The 15,273-nt window shown below is 51.5% G+C and overlaps 2 protein-coding genes across 11 annotated transcripts in view; one reads left to right on the top strand and one right to left on the bottom strand.

Moving 5' to 3' along the window:
- The window catches only part of DNAH10 (dynein axonemal heavy chain 10), a 168,288-nt gene extending 155,444 nt beyond the window's left edge, over positions 1-12,844 (top strand). Inside the window, exons 69-79 of the mRNA XM_004017564.6 lie at positions 2,208-2,391; positions 3,185-3,385; positions 4,415-4,624; positions 4,750-4,845; positions 5,911-6,082; positions 7,413-7,544; positions 7,719-7,930; positions 8,023-8,190; positions 9,881-10,061; positions 11,578-11,723; positions 12,434-12,844. Coding sequence (XP_004017613.2) covers positions 2,208-2,391; positions 3,185-3,385; positions 4,415-4,624; positions 4,750-4,845; positions 5,911-6,082; positions 7,413-7,544; positions 7,719-7,930; positions 8,023-8,190; positions 9,881-10,061; positions 11,578-11,723; positions 12,434-12,580 — 1,849 coding nt within the window. The 3' untranslated portion in view covers positions 12,581-12,844. The remainder of the gene's footprint in view (positions 1-2,207; positions 2,392-3,184; positions 3,386-4,414; positions 4,625-4,749; positions 4,846-5,910; positions 6,083-7,412; positions 7,545-7,718; positions 7,931-8,022; positions 8,191-9,880; positions 10,062-11,577; positions 11,724-12,433) is intronic.
- A 995-nt stretch (positions 12,845-13,839) lies between these two features.
- The window catches only part of CCDC92 (coiled-coil domain containing 92), a 40,299-nt gene continuing 38,865 nt past the window's right edge, over positions 13,840-15,273 (bottom strand). For all 10 annotated transcript variants that reach the window (XM_042234552.1, XM_060401096.1, XM_042234549.2 and 7 more), the window contains one exon: positions 13,840-15,271. In XM_042234552.1, coding sequence (XP_042090486.1) covers positions 14,496-15,271 — 776 coding nt within the window. In that variant the 3' untranslated portion in view covers positions 13,840-14,495. The remainder of the gene's footprint in view (positions 15,272-15,273) is intronic.

The raw sequence follows: 15,273 nt of genomic DNA, 5'->3' as shown, positions 1-15,273 counted from the left end.
TTTCAAATCCTGAAAGATGATGCTGTGAAAGTGGTGCACTCAATATGCCAGCAAATTTGGAAAACTCAGCAGTGGCCACAGGACTGGAAAAGGTCAGTTTTCATTCCAATCCCAAAGAAAGGCAATGCCAAAGAATGCTCAAACTACCACACAATTGCGCTCATCTCACATGCTAGTAAAGTAATGCTCAAAATTCTCCAAGCCAGGCTTCAGTAATACGTGAACCGTGAACTTCCTGATGTTCAAGCTGGTTTTAGAAAAGGCAGGGGAACCAGAGATCAAATTGCCAAAATCCGCTGGATCATGGAAAAAGCAAGAGAGTTCCAGAAAACATCTATTTCTGCTTCATTGACTATGCCACAGCCTTTGACTGTGTGGGTCACAATAAACTGTGGAAAATTCTGAAAGAGATGGGAATACCAGACCACCTAACCTGCCCCTTGAGAAATCTGTATGCAGGTCAGGAAGCAACAGTTAGAACTGGACATGGAACAACAGACTGGTTCCAAATAGGAAAAGGGGTACGTCAAGGCTGTATATTGTCACCCTGCTTATTTAACTTATATGCAGAGTACATCATGAGAAACACTGGACTGGAAGAAACACAAGCTGGAATCAAGATTGCCGGGAGAAATATCAATAACCTCAGATATGCAGATGACACCACCCTTACGGCAGAAAGTGAAGAGGAGCTAAAAGCCTCTTGATGAAAGTGAAAGAGGAGAGTGAAAAAGTTGGCTTAAAGCTCAACATTCAGAAAATGAAGATCATGGCACCCGGTCCCATCACTTCATGGGAAATAGATGGAGAAACAGTGGAAACAGTGTCAGACTTTATTTCTTTGGGCTCCAAAATCACTGCAGATAGTGATAGCAGCCATGAAATTAAAAGATGCTTACTCCTTGGAAGATAAGTTATGACCAACCTAGATAGTATGTTCAAAAGCAGAGACATTACTTTGCTGACTAAGGTCCATCTAGTCAAGGCTATGGTTTTCCTATGGTCATGTATGGATGTGAGAGTTGGACTGTGAAGAAGGCTGAGAGGTGAAGAATTGATGCTTTTGAACTATGGTGTTGGAGAAGACTCTTGAGAGTCCCTTGGACTGCAAGGAGATCCAACCAGTCCATTCTGAAGGAGATCAACCCTGGGATTTCTTTGGAAGGAATGATGCTAAAGCTGAAACTCCAGTACTTTGGCCACCTCATGAGAAGAGTTGACTCATTGGAAAAGACTGTGATGCTGGGAGGGATTGGGAGCAGGAGGGGAAGGGGACAACCGAGGATGAGATGGCTGGAAGGCATCACGGGCTCGATGGACGTGAGTCTGAGTGAACTCCGGGAGATGGTGATGGACAGGGAGGTCTGGTGTGCTGTGATTCATGGGGTCGCAAAGAGTCGGACACGGCTGAGCGACTGAACTGAACTGAACTGAACTGTGGACTATAGCCCTCCAGACTCCTCTGTCCATGGAATTTTCCAGGCAAGAATACTGGAGTGGGTTTCCATTCCATCCTCCAGGGGATCTTCCTGACCCAGGGATTGAGCCCAAGTCTCTTAAATTTCCTGCATTGCCAGGAGGGTTCTTTAGCACTGGCGCTACCTGAGAAGCCTGGTATGGAGGCTTCTCCGTTTGCCTCCTTGGCTGGCAGGTGATGGAAATGAGTGAACAAGACTGCATAGGGACAGGGCAAACTGGAGCTGTCAAGTCCTGGCCAGTAGCCCCTTAACCTCTGCTGACTGATGCCAGGTGGTGGTGGGGACCCAGATCTCTGACTCTTCAAAGCAAACTAGAAATTTGAATTTCTACACAAAATCGCTCAATCTTTATGTGCTGGCAACTAATTTTTAAAAATCTTGATATATTGGCCATTTGGGACATGCCTGAGAATCTGGGTTCAGTGCCCAGGGCATGTCCACCTAGAAGGCTGGCCTGTCACAAGGCACCCAGCTCAGAGCAGGTCTCCTGAACCCAGCCTGGGTGTATCGGGATATGCAGAGAGGTCCCTGTGATCCAGAAGCTGACCATCCAGTGAGTAAGATGTGTGTGAACACCGGATACCTAACAAGGAAGGCTGAGCAAAGAACGACACCAGAGAAGTAGTCAGAGGTTCTGGATGCTGGCAGGCAGAGTGCTGGCCACACTGGCCCGTCCCTGCCCAGAGCTATCCTCCCAGGAGCGTTTTCCAGTCGTGTTTCTTCCCCTAGGTACGTGCAGCCCCCAATGATCAGCTTTGAAGCCATCTTTGAGCAGAGCACCCCCAACTCGCCCATCGTGTTCATCCTGAGCCCTGGCTCGGACCCTGCCAGTGACCTGATGAAACTAGCCGAGCGCAGTGGTTTTGGAGGGAACCGCCTCAAATTCCTTGCCATGGGTCAAGGTCAAGAAAAGGTAGATCGTTGTTGGAAGCAACAAGCCCTAAACGTGCTTGAGGTGCCTGGAATGAATTCACGAATGCCTGGCTTTAAGCCAAGAGTGCCACCCACACACCAGCACCATGCCTTTCCGGTCTAAGGAGCAGGAATCAAACATCACAGCAACGATGAGAATGTGAACAGTAGTTAGCTCTAGAGCTGACCTTCTGTGATCACCCGGGTTTGCACCATATGTTGCAAACAGTATGTTCTGCTGTTTCCAAAGCACTTTCTTTTTAAAAATAATTAATTAATTAGGCTGTGCTGGGTCTTAGCTGTGGCATGCAGGATCTTTAGTTGTGGTATGTGGGATCCAGTTCCCTGACCAGGGCTCAGATCTGGGCCTCCTGTATTGGGAGCTTGGAGTCTTAGCCACTGGACCACCAGGAAGTCCCTCCAAATCTGGTCCTCATCACATCTGGTGATCATCTCCCTAGGCCCTTGCAGCAACCCTGTTTTGGCTCATGCTGTCACTGGTGGCTGCCAGTGGCCAGGCCACCCTGTCAGGGGGCAGGTGTCCCTGTGTCTGAGGTTGGAGCTCTGGGTGCCAGGGGGCCAGTGAGTGCAGCCCGGTGGACCTGGGTGACCCTGGAGGAATGCTCAAGGGTTGTATCTTCAGAGGCTCCCTCTGCAGCTCTGGGACCACTGGCTCCTTTGTGTCTCCTGCTGCAGTGGCCAGCAGGTTATGGGGGCTCGGGGAGGGTCTGGGTTAGCACGGGGTGGTGCAGCCTTCGGACGCCAACACTTCGCTCCTGTCTCCGTCGGAGCAGGTGGCCCTGCAGCTGCTGGAGACGGCGGTGGCTCGTGGGCAGTGGCTGATGCTGCAGAACTGCCATCTCTTGGTCAAGTGGCTGAAGGATCTGGAGAAGTCCCTGGAGAGGATCACCAAGCCCCACCCTGACTTCCGCCTGTGGCTCACCACAGACCCCACCAAGGGCTTCCCCATCGGGATCCTGCAGAAGTCCTTGAAGGTCTGGCTGTAGGATAAACAGACACACCCGGGGCTCAGTTCCTCAGTTCGCCTCCCAGTTTTGCTACATCTCTGTGTGTGTGTCTGTGTGTGTATGTGTAGGATAGAGCTGGGACCCCTTGCACCCCTCTTCCCCAATTCCATCTCTAGCTTTAGAGATAAGCACTGTCCAGAATAAGGTGATGATCACTGGGTGACAGTGATGATTCCCAGGCCTGTCTTTATCCCTTCTGCATGTCCCCAAAGCATGTGTGGGTTAGTTTTCACAGACTTCACATTTATTAAACCTCCTTTTTTATCTCTAATGATTGGCCTACCCACAGCCCACAGAACCTGAGTGCTTGTGTGCAGAAGTTTCAAGGGGTTTACAGGCCCTGTTTAACTTAGTCTCCGGGGACATTTTGGGGAAAGGTTTTGTCATCTCTCTCTGCCTCTGGGGCAGGTAGAGGGAAAATGTACCTCCTTCTGTTTTACATTTGAGGATCCCATGAATCAGAAAGAGGTTTAAAGAGCCTTCCTGGGGTCATTTGATGAGTTAGGGCAGAGCTGGAACAACATCTCGGCTGGGGTGTGTGTGTGTGTGTGGCTGGGCTGGGTCTTCGCTGTCGTGCACGGGCTTCTCTTGTGGAATGCTCAGTCACTTCAGTCGTGTCTGACTCTTTGCAACCCCAGGGACTGTAGCCCGCCAGGCTCCTCTGTCCGTGGGATTCTCCAGGCAAGAATACTGGAGTGGGTTACCATTTCCACGTGGGGTTAATTGACCCGTGGCATGTGGGATCTTAGTTCTCCGACCAGGGATCAAACCCTTGTCCCCTGAATTGGGAGGTGGATTCTTAACCACTGGGCACCAGGAAAGTCCCCAATATCTAGGTTTTTTTTTTTTTTTTTTTAAACTCATTCGCCTGGGTCCTTGACTTTCACTGTTAGGGAAACAGGGAAGATGCCCCGTTAGGATGGAGAGAAGGCCATTCTTCGGAGCCCGGCTCCTGGGCCTGGGGTCTCCGTCCCCATCTGTCTGCCCTCCTGACAGGTTGTCACTGAGCCCCCCAACGGGCTGAAACTCAACATGAGAGCCACGTACTTCAAGATCTCGCCCGAAATGCTGGACGAGTGCCCACACCCTGCTTTCAAGCCCCTGGTCTACGTGCTGGCGTTCTTCCACGCCGTGGTGCAGGAGAGGAGAAAGTTCGGGAAGATCGGCTGGAACGTGTACTACGACTTCAACGAGTCCGACTTCCAGGTGAAGATGCGGCTGCGGCCTCCGCCCGGGCACACTCCCCTCTCAGTGATTCCTGCCCGTGTTTTCAGAAAATGGTCAGAGCCTGGATGGTTGTGGATACCCAGGCCTGTTCCTCCTCTTTTAAGGTCTGCATGGAAATTCTGAACACATACTTGACAAAAGCCTTCCAGCAGCATGACCCTCGGATCCCATGGGGTAGCCTCAAGTACCTCATTGGAGAGGTAGGAGCATCCTGGGGGCCCACTGCACCTCTCCACCCCCCCCCACCACACTGGGTGGGCTGGGCTATGGCCTGGCACCCCTGGTCCATGGCCTCTGAGCCCTCTGGGACTCCCTTCTTTAAAAAAAAAAAGACATTTATTTTTGGCTGTGCTGAGTCTTTGCTGCTGCTTGGGCTTTCTCTAGTTGCGGAGAGTGGGGGCTACTCTTCCGGGCAGTGCATGGGCTTCTCATTGAGGTGGCTTCTCTTGTTGCGGAGCACAGGCTCTAGGTACATGGTTTTTAGTAGCTGCAGCTCCTCGGCTCTAGAGCACAAGCTCAATAGTTGTGGCACACGGGACTTAGTTGTTCCGTAGCATGTGGGATCTTCCCAGACCAGGGACTGAACCTGTGTCCCCTGTTTTGGCAGGCAGATGCTTTATCACTGAGCCACCCAGGAAAGCCCTGGGACTCTCCTCTTGCTCCTGCTGCCCGTCAGTCAAAGGCCCCTGGGTCCCTATGAAATATCTCAGTTCATCACTCCATTATGCCTCATTCTAAGTGAGCAACCTTCACCTGGGGGCCCTGGACTTATTGTCCTGGGGACTCATGTTCCCCACCTAGGACGCTTCAGGCACATCACTGGAGCCCTGCTCCTGTTCAGCTGGCCTAGAGGTCCACTCTGGAGGCCATGACCTTACACAGTGTTTGTGGGAAAGCTCCCCTGGTGGCCTGCACGTGGCTCAAACAGAGACTTCACCATTTCAGAGACAAAAAGGGCTGCTGGTTTCCTGCATTGTTTTGTTGCTTATTTGCTGTGTTTTGGGGAGTTTGGCCAATTGCACACTGGCTCCCAGCATTTCACAAGAACTGCTGTCACCTTGGGCTCTATGAGTCTGCACACAAGCCCTCTTGTATATAGTGGTCCAAAGGCACTGTGGGTGAGTACGGTTGGAGCTGCATGGTGGCCAGACGGCAGGATTCTCACTGAGGGTGCATCTGGGCTTGACCTTGGGCCATCTGCTGGGACCTTAGGGTTCACCCTGGAGGTCTGGGTTCCCACCGGCTCTCACTGTTTTTACCGTCAGGTTATGTACGGAGGACGGGCCATTGACAGCTTTGACCGGCGTATCCTGACCATCTACATGGACGAGTACCTAGGAGACTTCCTCTTCGATACTTTCCAGCCATTCCACTTCTTCTGGAACAAGGAAGTGGACTACAAAATCCCCCCGGGGGATGTCAAGGAAAACTTTGTTGGTGAGATTTCTCAGTCATTAGAAAGTATGCTAAATATTTTATCCTAAGGGAGCCCATACATTTCAGCTGTTCTGATTTCTGCAGTTGGCTTGATGGTTCTTCTGACCCCTCCACTGTTGGGGTTCCTTGTTAGGTTGGGGGTGTTTTCTTATGCTTTTTAGAGGGAGCGCAGCAGGCTCTTCCTAACCTCAGACCTGATGGAGTTAGTTCAGACTTCCTGTCCTGGAATGATGGTACATATATCAGATTCTCCAATGAAGGGCAGAGTGGCCCCTGGGAAACTCACAGAGCCGTTTTCTTTTCTTTTTAATTTTTTTAAAATTTAATTTTATATTTGAAAGCAAAGCAGTTTATTATACTCAAATACATACATATTTGTATATATCCCCTGGATATACTGATAAGGGAGGAGATCAAAGATATATATATGTGTGTGTTAGTCGCTCAGTACTGTCCATTCTTTTCGACCCTATGGACTGTAGCCCGCCAGGCTCCTCTGTCCATGGAATTCTCCAGGCAAGAATACTGGAGGGGGTTGTCATTCCTTCTCCAGGGGATCTTCCCGACTCAGGGATTGAACCCGGGTCTCCTGAACTTCGGGCAGATTCTTTACCATCTGAGCCACCAGGGAAGCTTAGAATTTATATAAACTTTTGAAGAATACATCTGATTAACCCAGTTTATTATAATTCGTATATTTATTGTTAGAATATATCTAATGATCCTAAATGTTCTTTTTAATATAGTTTATATATTTTTGCTTATTTTAAAAAATTTTATTCATTTATTTGGCTGGATCAGGTCTTAGTCACGGAATGTGGGATCTTCATTGTCTCATGCAAGATCTTTTGCTGGGGTGCACGGGCTCAGTAGTTGAGGCACATGGCCTTAGTTGCTCCATAGCATAGGGGATGTGAGTTCCCTGACCGGGGATTGAACCTGCATCCCCTGCATTGGAAGGCAAATTCTTAATCACTGGATCACCAGGGAAGTCCCCTCACTGTGCCATTTTCATAAAAGCTGTGCATAGAGGGAGTTCCCTGGTGGTCCAGTGGTGAGGACTTTGGGCTTTCACTGCTGTGGGCCTGGGTGTGATCCTTGACTGGAGAATTAGGATCCTGCCAGGCATGGCAAAAAAAAAAGATGCACCTAGAGCTGGCTTGGATGTGGTAGTGTTGAATTCTTATTTTAAAAGCATGTACCCCTTTAAGAAGTGGAAAGTAATACAACGTGTCTGGGGAGGTTAAGGTTAAGGTTAAGGGTCTTCAGAAATTGAGGGCCGGGGGGTCGGCATGGCAGTGTAACCGCTGCATGTTCTCTCCATTTATAGAAGCCATTGAGGCCCTTCCGCTAGCCAACACACCTGAAGTGTTTGGTCTTCACCCCAATGCTGAGATTGGATATTACACTCAGGCGGCTCGAGACATGTGGGCTCATCTGCTGGAGCTGCAGCCCCAGACGGGTAAAGTCCCCTGCAGACAACTGTGCTCCTGGGGGACTGAGGGCATTGGTCCAAAGTGTGCTGCTTTGGTTTCTGGTAGTTTCCACATTGCTGGTGCCTTTCATCGAAGGTGCTGGATGCCCTGGTCCCATGCTCAGGTGCCTTGCTGTCTCTAAAAATGTGTCCTGGTTTCAGGGGAGTCCAGCGCAGGCATCAGCAGAGATGATTACATCGGCCAAGTGGCCAAGGACATAGAGAACAAGATGCCCAAAGTCTTTGACTTGGACCTGGTCAGGAAGCACCTTGGGCAGGGCGTCTCCCCCACCTCGGTGGTCCTCCTGCAGGAGCTGGAGCGCTTCAACAAGCTTGTCATACGGATGACCAGATCCCTGGCTGAACTTCAGAGGGTAAGCCCCAGTACTCAAGTGCAGATTCCTGCCCAGGTAGAGTGCCTGGTCTTCCCCTAGTCTTGCCTGATTGCTCTTGATTCTGTCAACAGGCCTTGGCCGGAGAAGTTGGGATGAGCAGTGAATTAGATGACGTAGCCAGGTCTCTCTTTCTTGGGCAAATCCCTAACATCTGGAGAAAGCTTGCCCCTGACACCTTAAAGTCCCTCGGAAACTGGATGCTGTACTTCCTGCGGAGGTTCAACCAGTACACGACATGGGTGAGTGAGGGCAGTGGTCTGCTTGCTGGTTCAAGGCTTGGCCGGGACTCCCTCAAACCACCTCCCGACTTCTTCTCCCATCCCTGGCAGTACCTCTGTCCAGAGCTGATTAGGTGCTCTGGAAATGGTCCATGACTCTGCAAGCATATCTGTATTTTTTTTTCCCTTTTGTTTCTTTCTTTTAAAGACTCTGAAGCATATACTATGCATGACTTATTCATCTAAGAGTCTGTCTTGGCAATTGTTCCACCTAAGTATTACACTGAGACCTCTCTAGGCAATTCCAGCTCACAGATATCCTGTATCCTCTCCCTGATGGACATTTAGGTGGTTACCATTGGAGTTTTTTTTGAAAAGTCAACTTTAAAAATTTGGCTGCACTGGGTCTTAGCTGCAGCACGTGGGATCTAGTTCCCCGACCAGCAATGGAACCTGGGCCCCTTGCATTGGGAGTGTAGTCTTAGCCTCTGGGCCACCAGGGAAGTCCCTGTCTTTTTTTGTCTGTTTTTGGTTTTGCTAGTACAAACAACACTCTGTCGCACGTGCCTTTGGAGACTCACATGAGTATATTCCATGTGTACAAGGGAAGAGTTGGATCCGGGTGTGTGCATTTTAAATTCTGACAGCTCTTGTCGGATAGTTGCCTAGAGAACTTGATACCACAGTGTACAAGAATGATCATTTCCTCACCTCTCTGCCACATGGTGTGTTCTTAATATTTTGGACCTTTTTCTCCTTCACAGGTAAAAAATAATATCCAAGATTTTGGGTGTGTATTCCTTTAATTATGGAAAGGCCGAACGTCTTTGACGTGTTTACAGACCTTGTGTGTTTTTCTGTGACTTGACTTTTTGTATTTGGATTTCATTCTTACCAAGTTTTCCACCTTTTAAAACTGATTTTTAAGAGCTCTTTGACTTCCCTGGTAAAGCGCTCAGATGGTAAAGCGTCTGCTTACAATGTGGGAGACCCGGGTTCAATCCCTGGGTTGGGAAGATCTCCTGGAGAAGGAAATGGCAACCCACTCCAGTATCTTGCCTGGAAAATCCCATGGATGGAGGAGTCTGGTAGGCTACAGTCCATGGGGTCGCAAAGAGTCAGACACGACTGAGCGACTTCACTTTCCTTTCCCTTTTTGTACATCAAGGGGATTTACCCTTTTTCTCTGCTGGAGTTGCAGATACCTCCCCAGCTTGCCTCAAGCTTGTTGATTTTGTGGGTTGTTTTTTTTTTTTTTTTTCCCATAGGAGAGTTTTACATTTTAATGTAGTCAAATAGGCCAGTCTTTTCTTTCATGGCTTCTGAGTTTTGTATTCCCCACTCCACGATTCTGAAAACATTCTCTGGAGATCTCATTTGGTACTTTTGTGGTTTATTTATTTATTTATTCATTTTTGTTTTGTTTTTGGCTGTGCCATGGCATATAGGATCCTAGTTCCCTGACCAGGGATTGAACCCTCGACCCCTGCAATAAGAACGCAGAGTCTCAGTGTGGTTTATTGTTTAAGTCTTTGCTCCATCTGCAGTTTGGCCATCCAGCTTGTTTTTCCCAATGGGCCAACAGCTACCCCAACACCATCTTTCTCCCTCTAAGGTGAACTGCCTCTTTTGTCAGCTGTGACCCTGGCACTTGATGGCAGCCCCAGGCTCCCACCTGACCTCCTCACCACCTGACCTCCTCCCTTTCCAGGTCACCGAGAGCGAGCCCAGTGTGATGTGGCTCTCTGGGCTGCACATCCCAGAATCCTACCTCACGGCCCTGGTGCAGGCCACCTGCAGGAGGAACGGCTGGCCACTGGACCGCTCCACTCTGTTCACCCAAGTGACCAAGTTCCAGGATGCAGACGAAGTGAATGAGAGGGCAGGACAAGGTATGGCCAGCTCCCTGTAGACTCACAGTCTCTCCTGTAAGTTCTCCCTCCTGGAGCTGAAGGGGCGAACACAGTGTGGGCCCAGATGCGCCAGGAAGTGTTTGAAGATCAGACTGCTGCAAACACTGGCTGTGTCTGTGCACTGTCCGCGTGGGTCCTGGCATCTCTGAGGGGGTGTCTGGATGCTTCTTGTCCGGTTTTTCCTTTGAGATGCGAGCTGATGTCAGGCGAGAGCTGAGCCACACTCGCCCTGCTCGTCTGTGGGAAATGGGCTCCTAGGGTTTGAATGTGAGCTTTCAAAGAACTGGATCGCCAGGTGGCTTCCCAGCACCATGAGAACCCAGGGGCATGGAAGCCAGGGAGTGGGATAGGCGAGGTGCAGACCATTTAACTGTGCTGTAACTTCAAGTCTCTTAGACACTGGCTACAGTCTGCAAACTACAGCTGGAAACTGCTATTTCTTGGGGGGATTCATGTCTTAGAACAGTGGTCTCCAACCTCTGGGGTCTATTTCTGATGATCTGAGGCAGAGCTGATGTAGAAATAAAGTGCACAAGCCATGCGATGTGCTTGAATCATCCTGAAACCATTGCCCCAAGCATCGCCCCTGACTCCCAGTCTATGGAAAATTGTCTTCCACAAAACTGGTCCCTAGTGCCGAAAATGCTGGGGACTGCTATCTTAGAGGGCACTTCACTGCAAGCACAAAAGCCCTCTTGAGCTACTGACAGCTTGGGGAGAGGGGATTTACAGTGGACATTCAGGAATGCTCCATCCCCATTGTAGAAGACCCAGAGAGGTCTCAAAGGGACTGGCAGTGTTGGGGCCTCCACCCTCTCTGGGCCAAGTGGCCATCCTATTCTCTGCTCCTGGGCAAGTATGCAGTGTCCTCCTGCCCTGAGACCACTTCCTTTGCGAGGCTTCAGCTCCCTGCTTTCCTGTCACTTCAGCTCTGGGTGGGGGGACTCAGAATTGCTGTGGTGCCAGCTGACTCTGGGGGCCCCAGGCCACTAAGTCTGGGGTGCCAAGTCGCTGGGGAGAGACGCCCACCCCTCCTCCATGGCATGGTGGCCATAGGGAGGGTCATGGGGTCTCTAGGGCATCACCTCTGGGCTGTTCCTCTATGAAGGGAAAGTGGGCCAGGTAGAAGTGGTGGCCACGTCTTTTGGGAACAGGCATGGGCTGTGTCTGGGGAAGGAGAGTTGGTTAGTTACCTTTTTGTTTATTGATATACACATCCCCTAAGAGCCACACAGCAGAATTATACGTCCCCCTGTCTAAGTCCAGGGTTTCCCGCACGGCTCAGTGGTAAAGAATCCGCCTGCCGATGCAGGAGATGCGAGGTCTATCCCTGGGTTGGGAAGATCCCCTGGAGGAGGAAATGGCAACCCACTCCAGTAGTCTTGCCTGGGAAATCCCATGGACAGAGGAGCCTGAGGGGTTGCAAAAGAGTCAGACACGACTGAGGGACTAAACAACAACTGCCTAAGCCTAGCTCTCTTCCTTTTGCCTCTAGGATGCTTTGTCTCAGGACTGTATCTGGAAGGCGCTGACTGGGACATAGAAAAAGGATGTCTTATCAAGAGCAAACCCAAGGTGCTGGTGGTTGACCTGCCCATCCTGAAGATCATCCCCATTGAAGCCCATCGCCTCAAGCTGCAGGTGAAATGCTGATGCCCGGCCCGGTTCTCCTCTTCTGGTCTCCTCTTCTGGTCTCCTCTGACTAGAGTTAGACACCAGGCGGTTTCCAGCAGCCTTGCCTTTTAACACAGGGGCCCTTTACCTTTCAGGGCTGGGGGAAGCCCTTGAGCCCATCCTCAGGAAATGCACTCGTGCACACGAGTGTGTGCAGAGCCTTCCTCAGGGGGCTCGGGTTCAAGGTCGGAGGTGGTGGTCTAGGCCTGCTTCAGGAGTGACTTCTCCCTTCTTGTGAAATTCTGTGGGCACTGCTTGGATCAGAATGGAGTTACATTCGCTGTGGACGGCAGGTGCCTCCTGCCCTGCCACCTACCCACTTTTCATGGGTGTTTGCAGAGCCTGGGCGTGCCTCATGGGCTTGGTGGGGAGACTTCTGGATCCTTAGCTCTTCGATAAGCCTTCGCCCTCCCACCCACCCTCTGGGACTAGCGCTTCCTTTTGCAGGCTCAGCTGGTCAAGAATCCCCCTGCAATATGGGATACCTGGGTTTGATCCCTGGGTTGGGATGATCCCCTGGAGAAGGGAATGGCTACCCATTCCAGTATTCTGGCCTGGAAAATTCTATGGACTGTATAGTCCATATATATAGTCCCTGGTGTCGAAAGAGTCGGACATGACTGAGCAGCTTTCAGTTTCACTTTCGATTCTGCCCTCACACCCTTTTTCCTATGCAGAACACCTTCCGGACGCCTGTCTACACCACCTCCACCAGAAGGAATGCCATGGGGGTCGGCTTGGTGTTTGAAGCCGATCTCTTTACCACGAAGCACATTTCTCACTGGGTCCTGCAAGGGGTGTGCCTCACTCTGAATTCTGATTAACCCTCTGGCTGAAGAAACAGCAATGGATTCTAAGTCTGTGGTCAGCGGTGGATATGCTGGGAGTTAGGAAAGACTAGATTGTCTGCTGTCACTTCTTGGGGCCGCTGGAGGAAGGAGGGGGATTGACACTGCTTTTTCCTTTCATTTGAAATCCATTTTCATCTTTTTCCATATAAGTTAACCTGAATGGTCTTTTCAAAAAAACTATTTTTTAAAGGATTCTGTGTATTCAAAAAGTAAAATAAAAAAGAGCCTTTTAAGATGTGTCAAATTCTCTTTCCCTTTTCAGACAGAAATCTCTTTCCCTTCTCAACAAAATTGGCTGGCATGTCAGTGGCACAAGTGAGAATTCTAATGTAAATTGTCAAAGGTGTTTTTTTGTTTGTTTGTTTGTTTTTAGTATTTACTTAGTCATTTATTTGGCTGTGCCAGGTCTTAGTTGCACCATGCAGGATCTTTAGTTTCAGCATGTGGGATTTAGTTCCCTGACCAGGGATCGAACCCCAGCCCCCTGCACTGGGAGCAGGGAGGTTTAGCCACTGAACCACCAGGGAAGTGTCGCCCAAAGGTGGTTTTCTGATAATCCAGGTCTGTTTCAGCAGCTGCTTCTTTGGGACAAGGGCTGTGTGCTAGGGTGTGGGATAGAAGGCAGGGGCTGCCCTGTGGGGTCAGCAGGGGCCCCTTCCCTGGGCTGATGATGCCAAGGAGGAGCAGAGGTGGACAGAATCACCCAGGGCCTCTCCCTTCCACAAGTCTCCAGCCCAGTTCTTGTGGTTCAGACCTGCCAGCATGTGGGTGAAGACAGTGGGTCTGATGTTTAAGCCCTGCCTGAGCTCCTGCCCCCAACTGCCTGGGTTTGTGAGGGTGCAGACTTCGAAATTTCCAGGACCAGCGGCTCCTGGGCGTCCCTTCCTTCTGTACACCTGGAGCCCTGGCCAGGCCAGTCTGGGGATGAGCAGCCGCTTAACTCTGCTTGGGAGGGACAGGTCTGAGCTGAGCGCTAGCAGGACATGAGGGCAGGGCCGGAAAAGCAACTTTTGCCAGAGACGCAGAACATTATAGGGACTAGCTCTGGGTAGTGCGACCTAACCGGGGCTCCTCTTTCCGGAAGTGAACCCCACCCCGGGACCTACCCTGGGTGAGCCCACTGTCTGGGCAGCAGTTACGGGTGGGGGTGTGGTATTTCTCCCCCTCCCACCGTCTCTCCCCTCCAGGCCCACCCTGGGGTGGTTTAATAAAAGACACAAAACAGAAAGAAGGCAGGTTTAGAAAATAAAGTTTGTTGGGATCTTGAACATTTTGGATAAAACAACAAAAAATATGAACACACATTCAGGTCGTGGTGATAGGAGGAGTAATGTCATCTTATTTAGTTCCTGTGACATAACATACATCTGCTCGGTTTATCTGTGCCGCTCCCGGGGTGGGTGTGTCAGGGGGTTCTCCAGGAGGGCGCAGGGCTTTTCCAGAAAGGCCGCCCCAAACCGGAGGCGTGAGGTCAAGGCCGATATGCGTTGCTCCGACTTTAGAATTAGGCGTGTGACTATCGGATAATTTCGTTAACGTCGAGCAGGAACGCGGCCGGTGGCCCGTGCTGTGCGTGTGCGCGCGCGTGCGCGGAGGTTCCGCGGAGCGGGGCTGGAAGCAAGCGAGTGGGCACGCAGGTGTTTGGCCTCAGCGATTAGTAAATACGGATTCTGCGGCAGAGGCAAGATCCTGTTTCGGTGTCAAGTCAGAGGGCCAGAGGAGGAGCAGGAGGAGAATAATCTGTTGACAGTGTGAAAAAAATTTGGCATGCATGGGAATTAAAAAAAAGACAAAGCAAAAGAGGAGGTGCGGATGGAGTGTTTTCCTAGTGGTGATCACAGTGCCTCGACAGCGGGGTGGAGGGTCGCCAGGGGGTGGGGTGGGGCGCTCACACAGTTCTGTCCGTCCCTGAGTGCTTCCTGACCACCTTGCCTCCGTTCACCTGGTCCACCGCCAGCGTCTCCACCTCGGGCGGGGCCTGCGCCGGGGCCACATGGTGGATGCGGTGCGCCACGCCCACGTGCGCCTTGTGCGGCTTCTCGCGCGCCGGGCTGGGCTGCTCGCCGGCGCTGCGGTCCGAGGCTATGGGGGGGATGACGAGGGGCCGCTCCTTGATCAGGTGGACCTCGGCCGACTCCCTGGCCAGCAGGAATGGGGTGGGGTCCGGCATGGCGTCCACCGGCTCCCGCAGCAGCAGTTTCCGGCTCTCGGCCCCGAATCTGTAGACCTCCTCGAACTCCGGGTGCAGCGGGGCCGAGAGGCTCTTCTTCATGCGGCGCCGGGGCGTCTCGGGCAGCCTGTCCTTGGGCGGCGCCGGCTTGTAGCTGGTCAGCGCGGGGCTGCCGGCCGGGCTGCCGTCCGAGGTGCCGCCCGAGCTCAGGAGCTTCCTCTTGGTGGCGTGCAGCTGCGAGGTCAGGTAGGCGATGGTGCCGGCGCGCTGCTCCAGTTCGCTGGTCAGCACGCCCAGCTTGTGGCTCTTGACCTTCAGCTCCTCCAGGTACTTGCGCTCGCGTTCCTTGATGGTGTTCTCCAGCACGGTGATCATCGCGTTCTTCTGCTCCAGCTCCCTCAGCAGCTCCGTGTTCTCGTCCTCCTTCAGTTTCAGCTGCGCCTCCAGGTCTTCACATCTTTTCTTGAGTTCACTACTTCTGGAAGCTCCGTCCCCT

The sequence above is a fragment of the Ovis aries genome, chromosome 17 (assembly GCF_016772045.2).
Source record: "Ovis aries strain OAR_USU_Benz2616 breed Rambouillet chromosome 17, ARS-UI_Ramb_v3.0, whole genome shotgun sequence".
NCBI lineage: Eukaryota > Metazoa > Chordata > Mammalia > Artiodactyla > Bovidae > Ovis > Ovis aries.
This window is presented reverse-complemented; position numbering and strand designations above follow the sequence as displayed.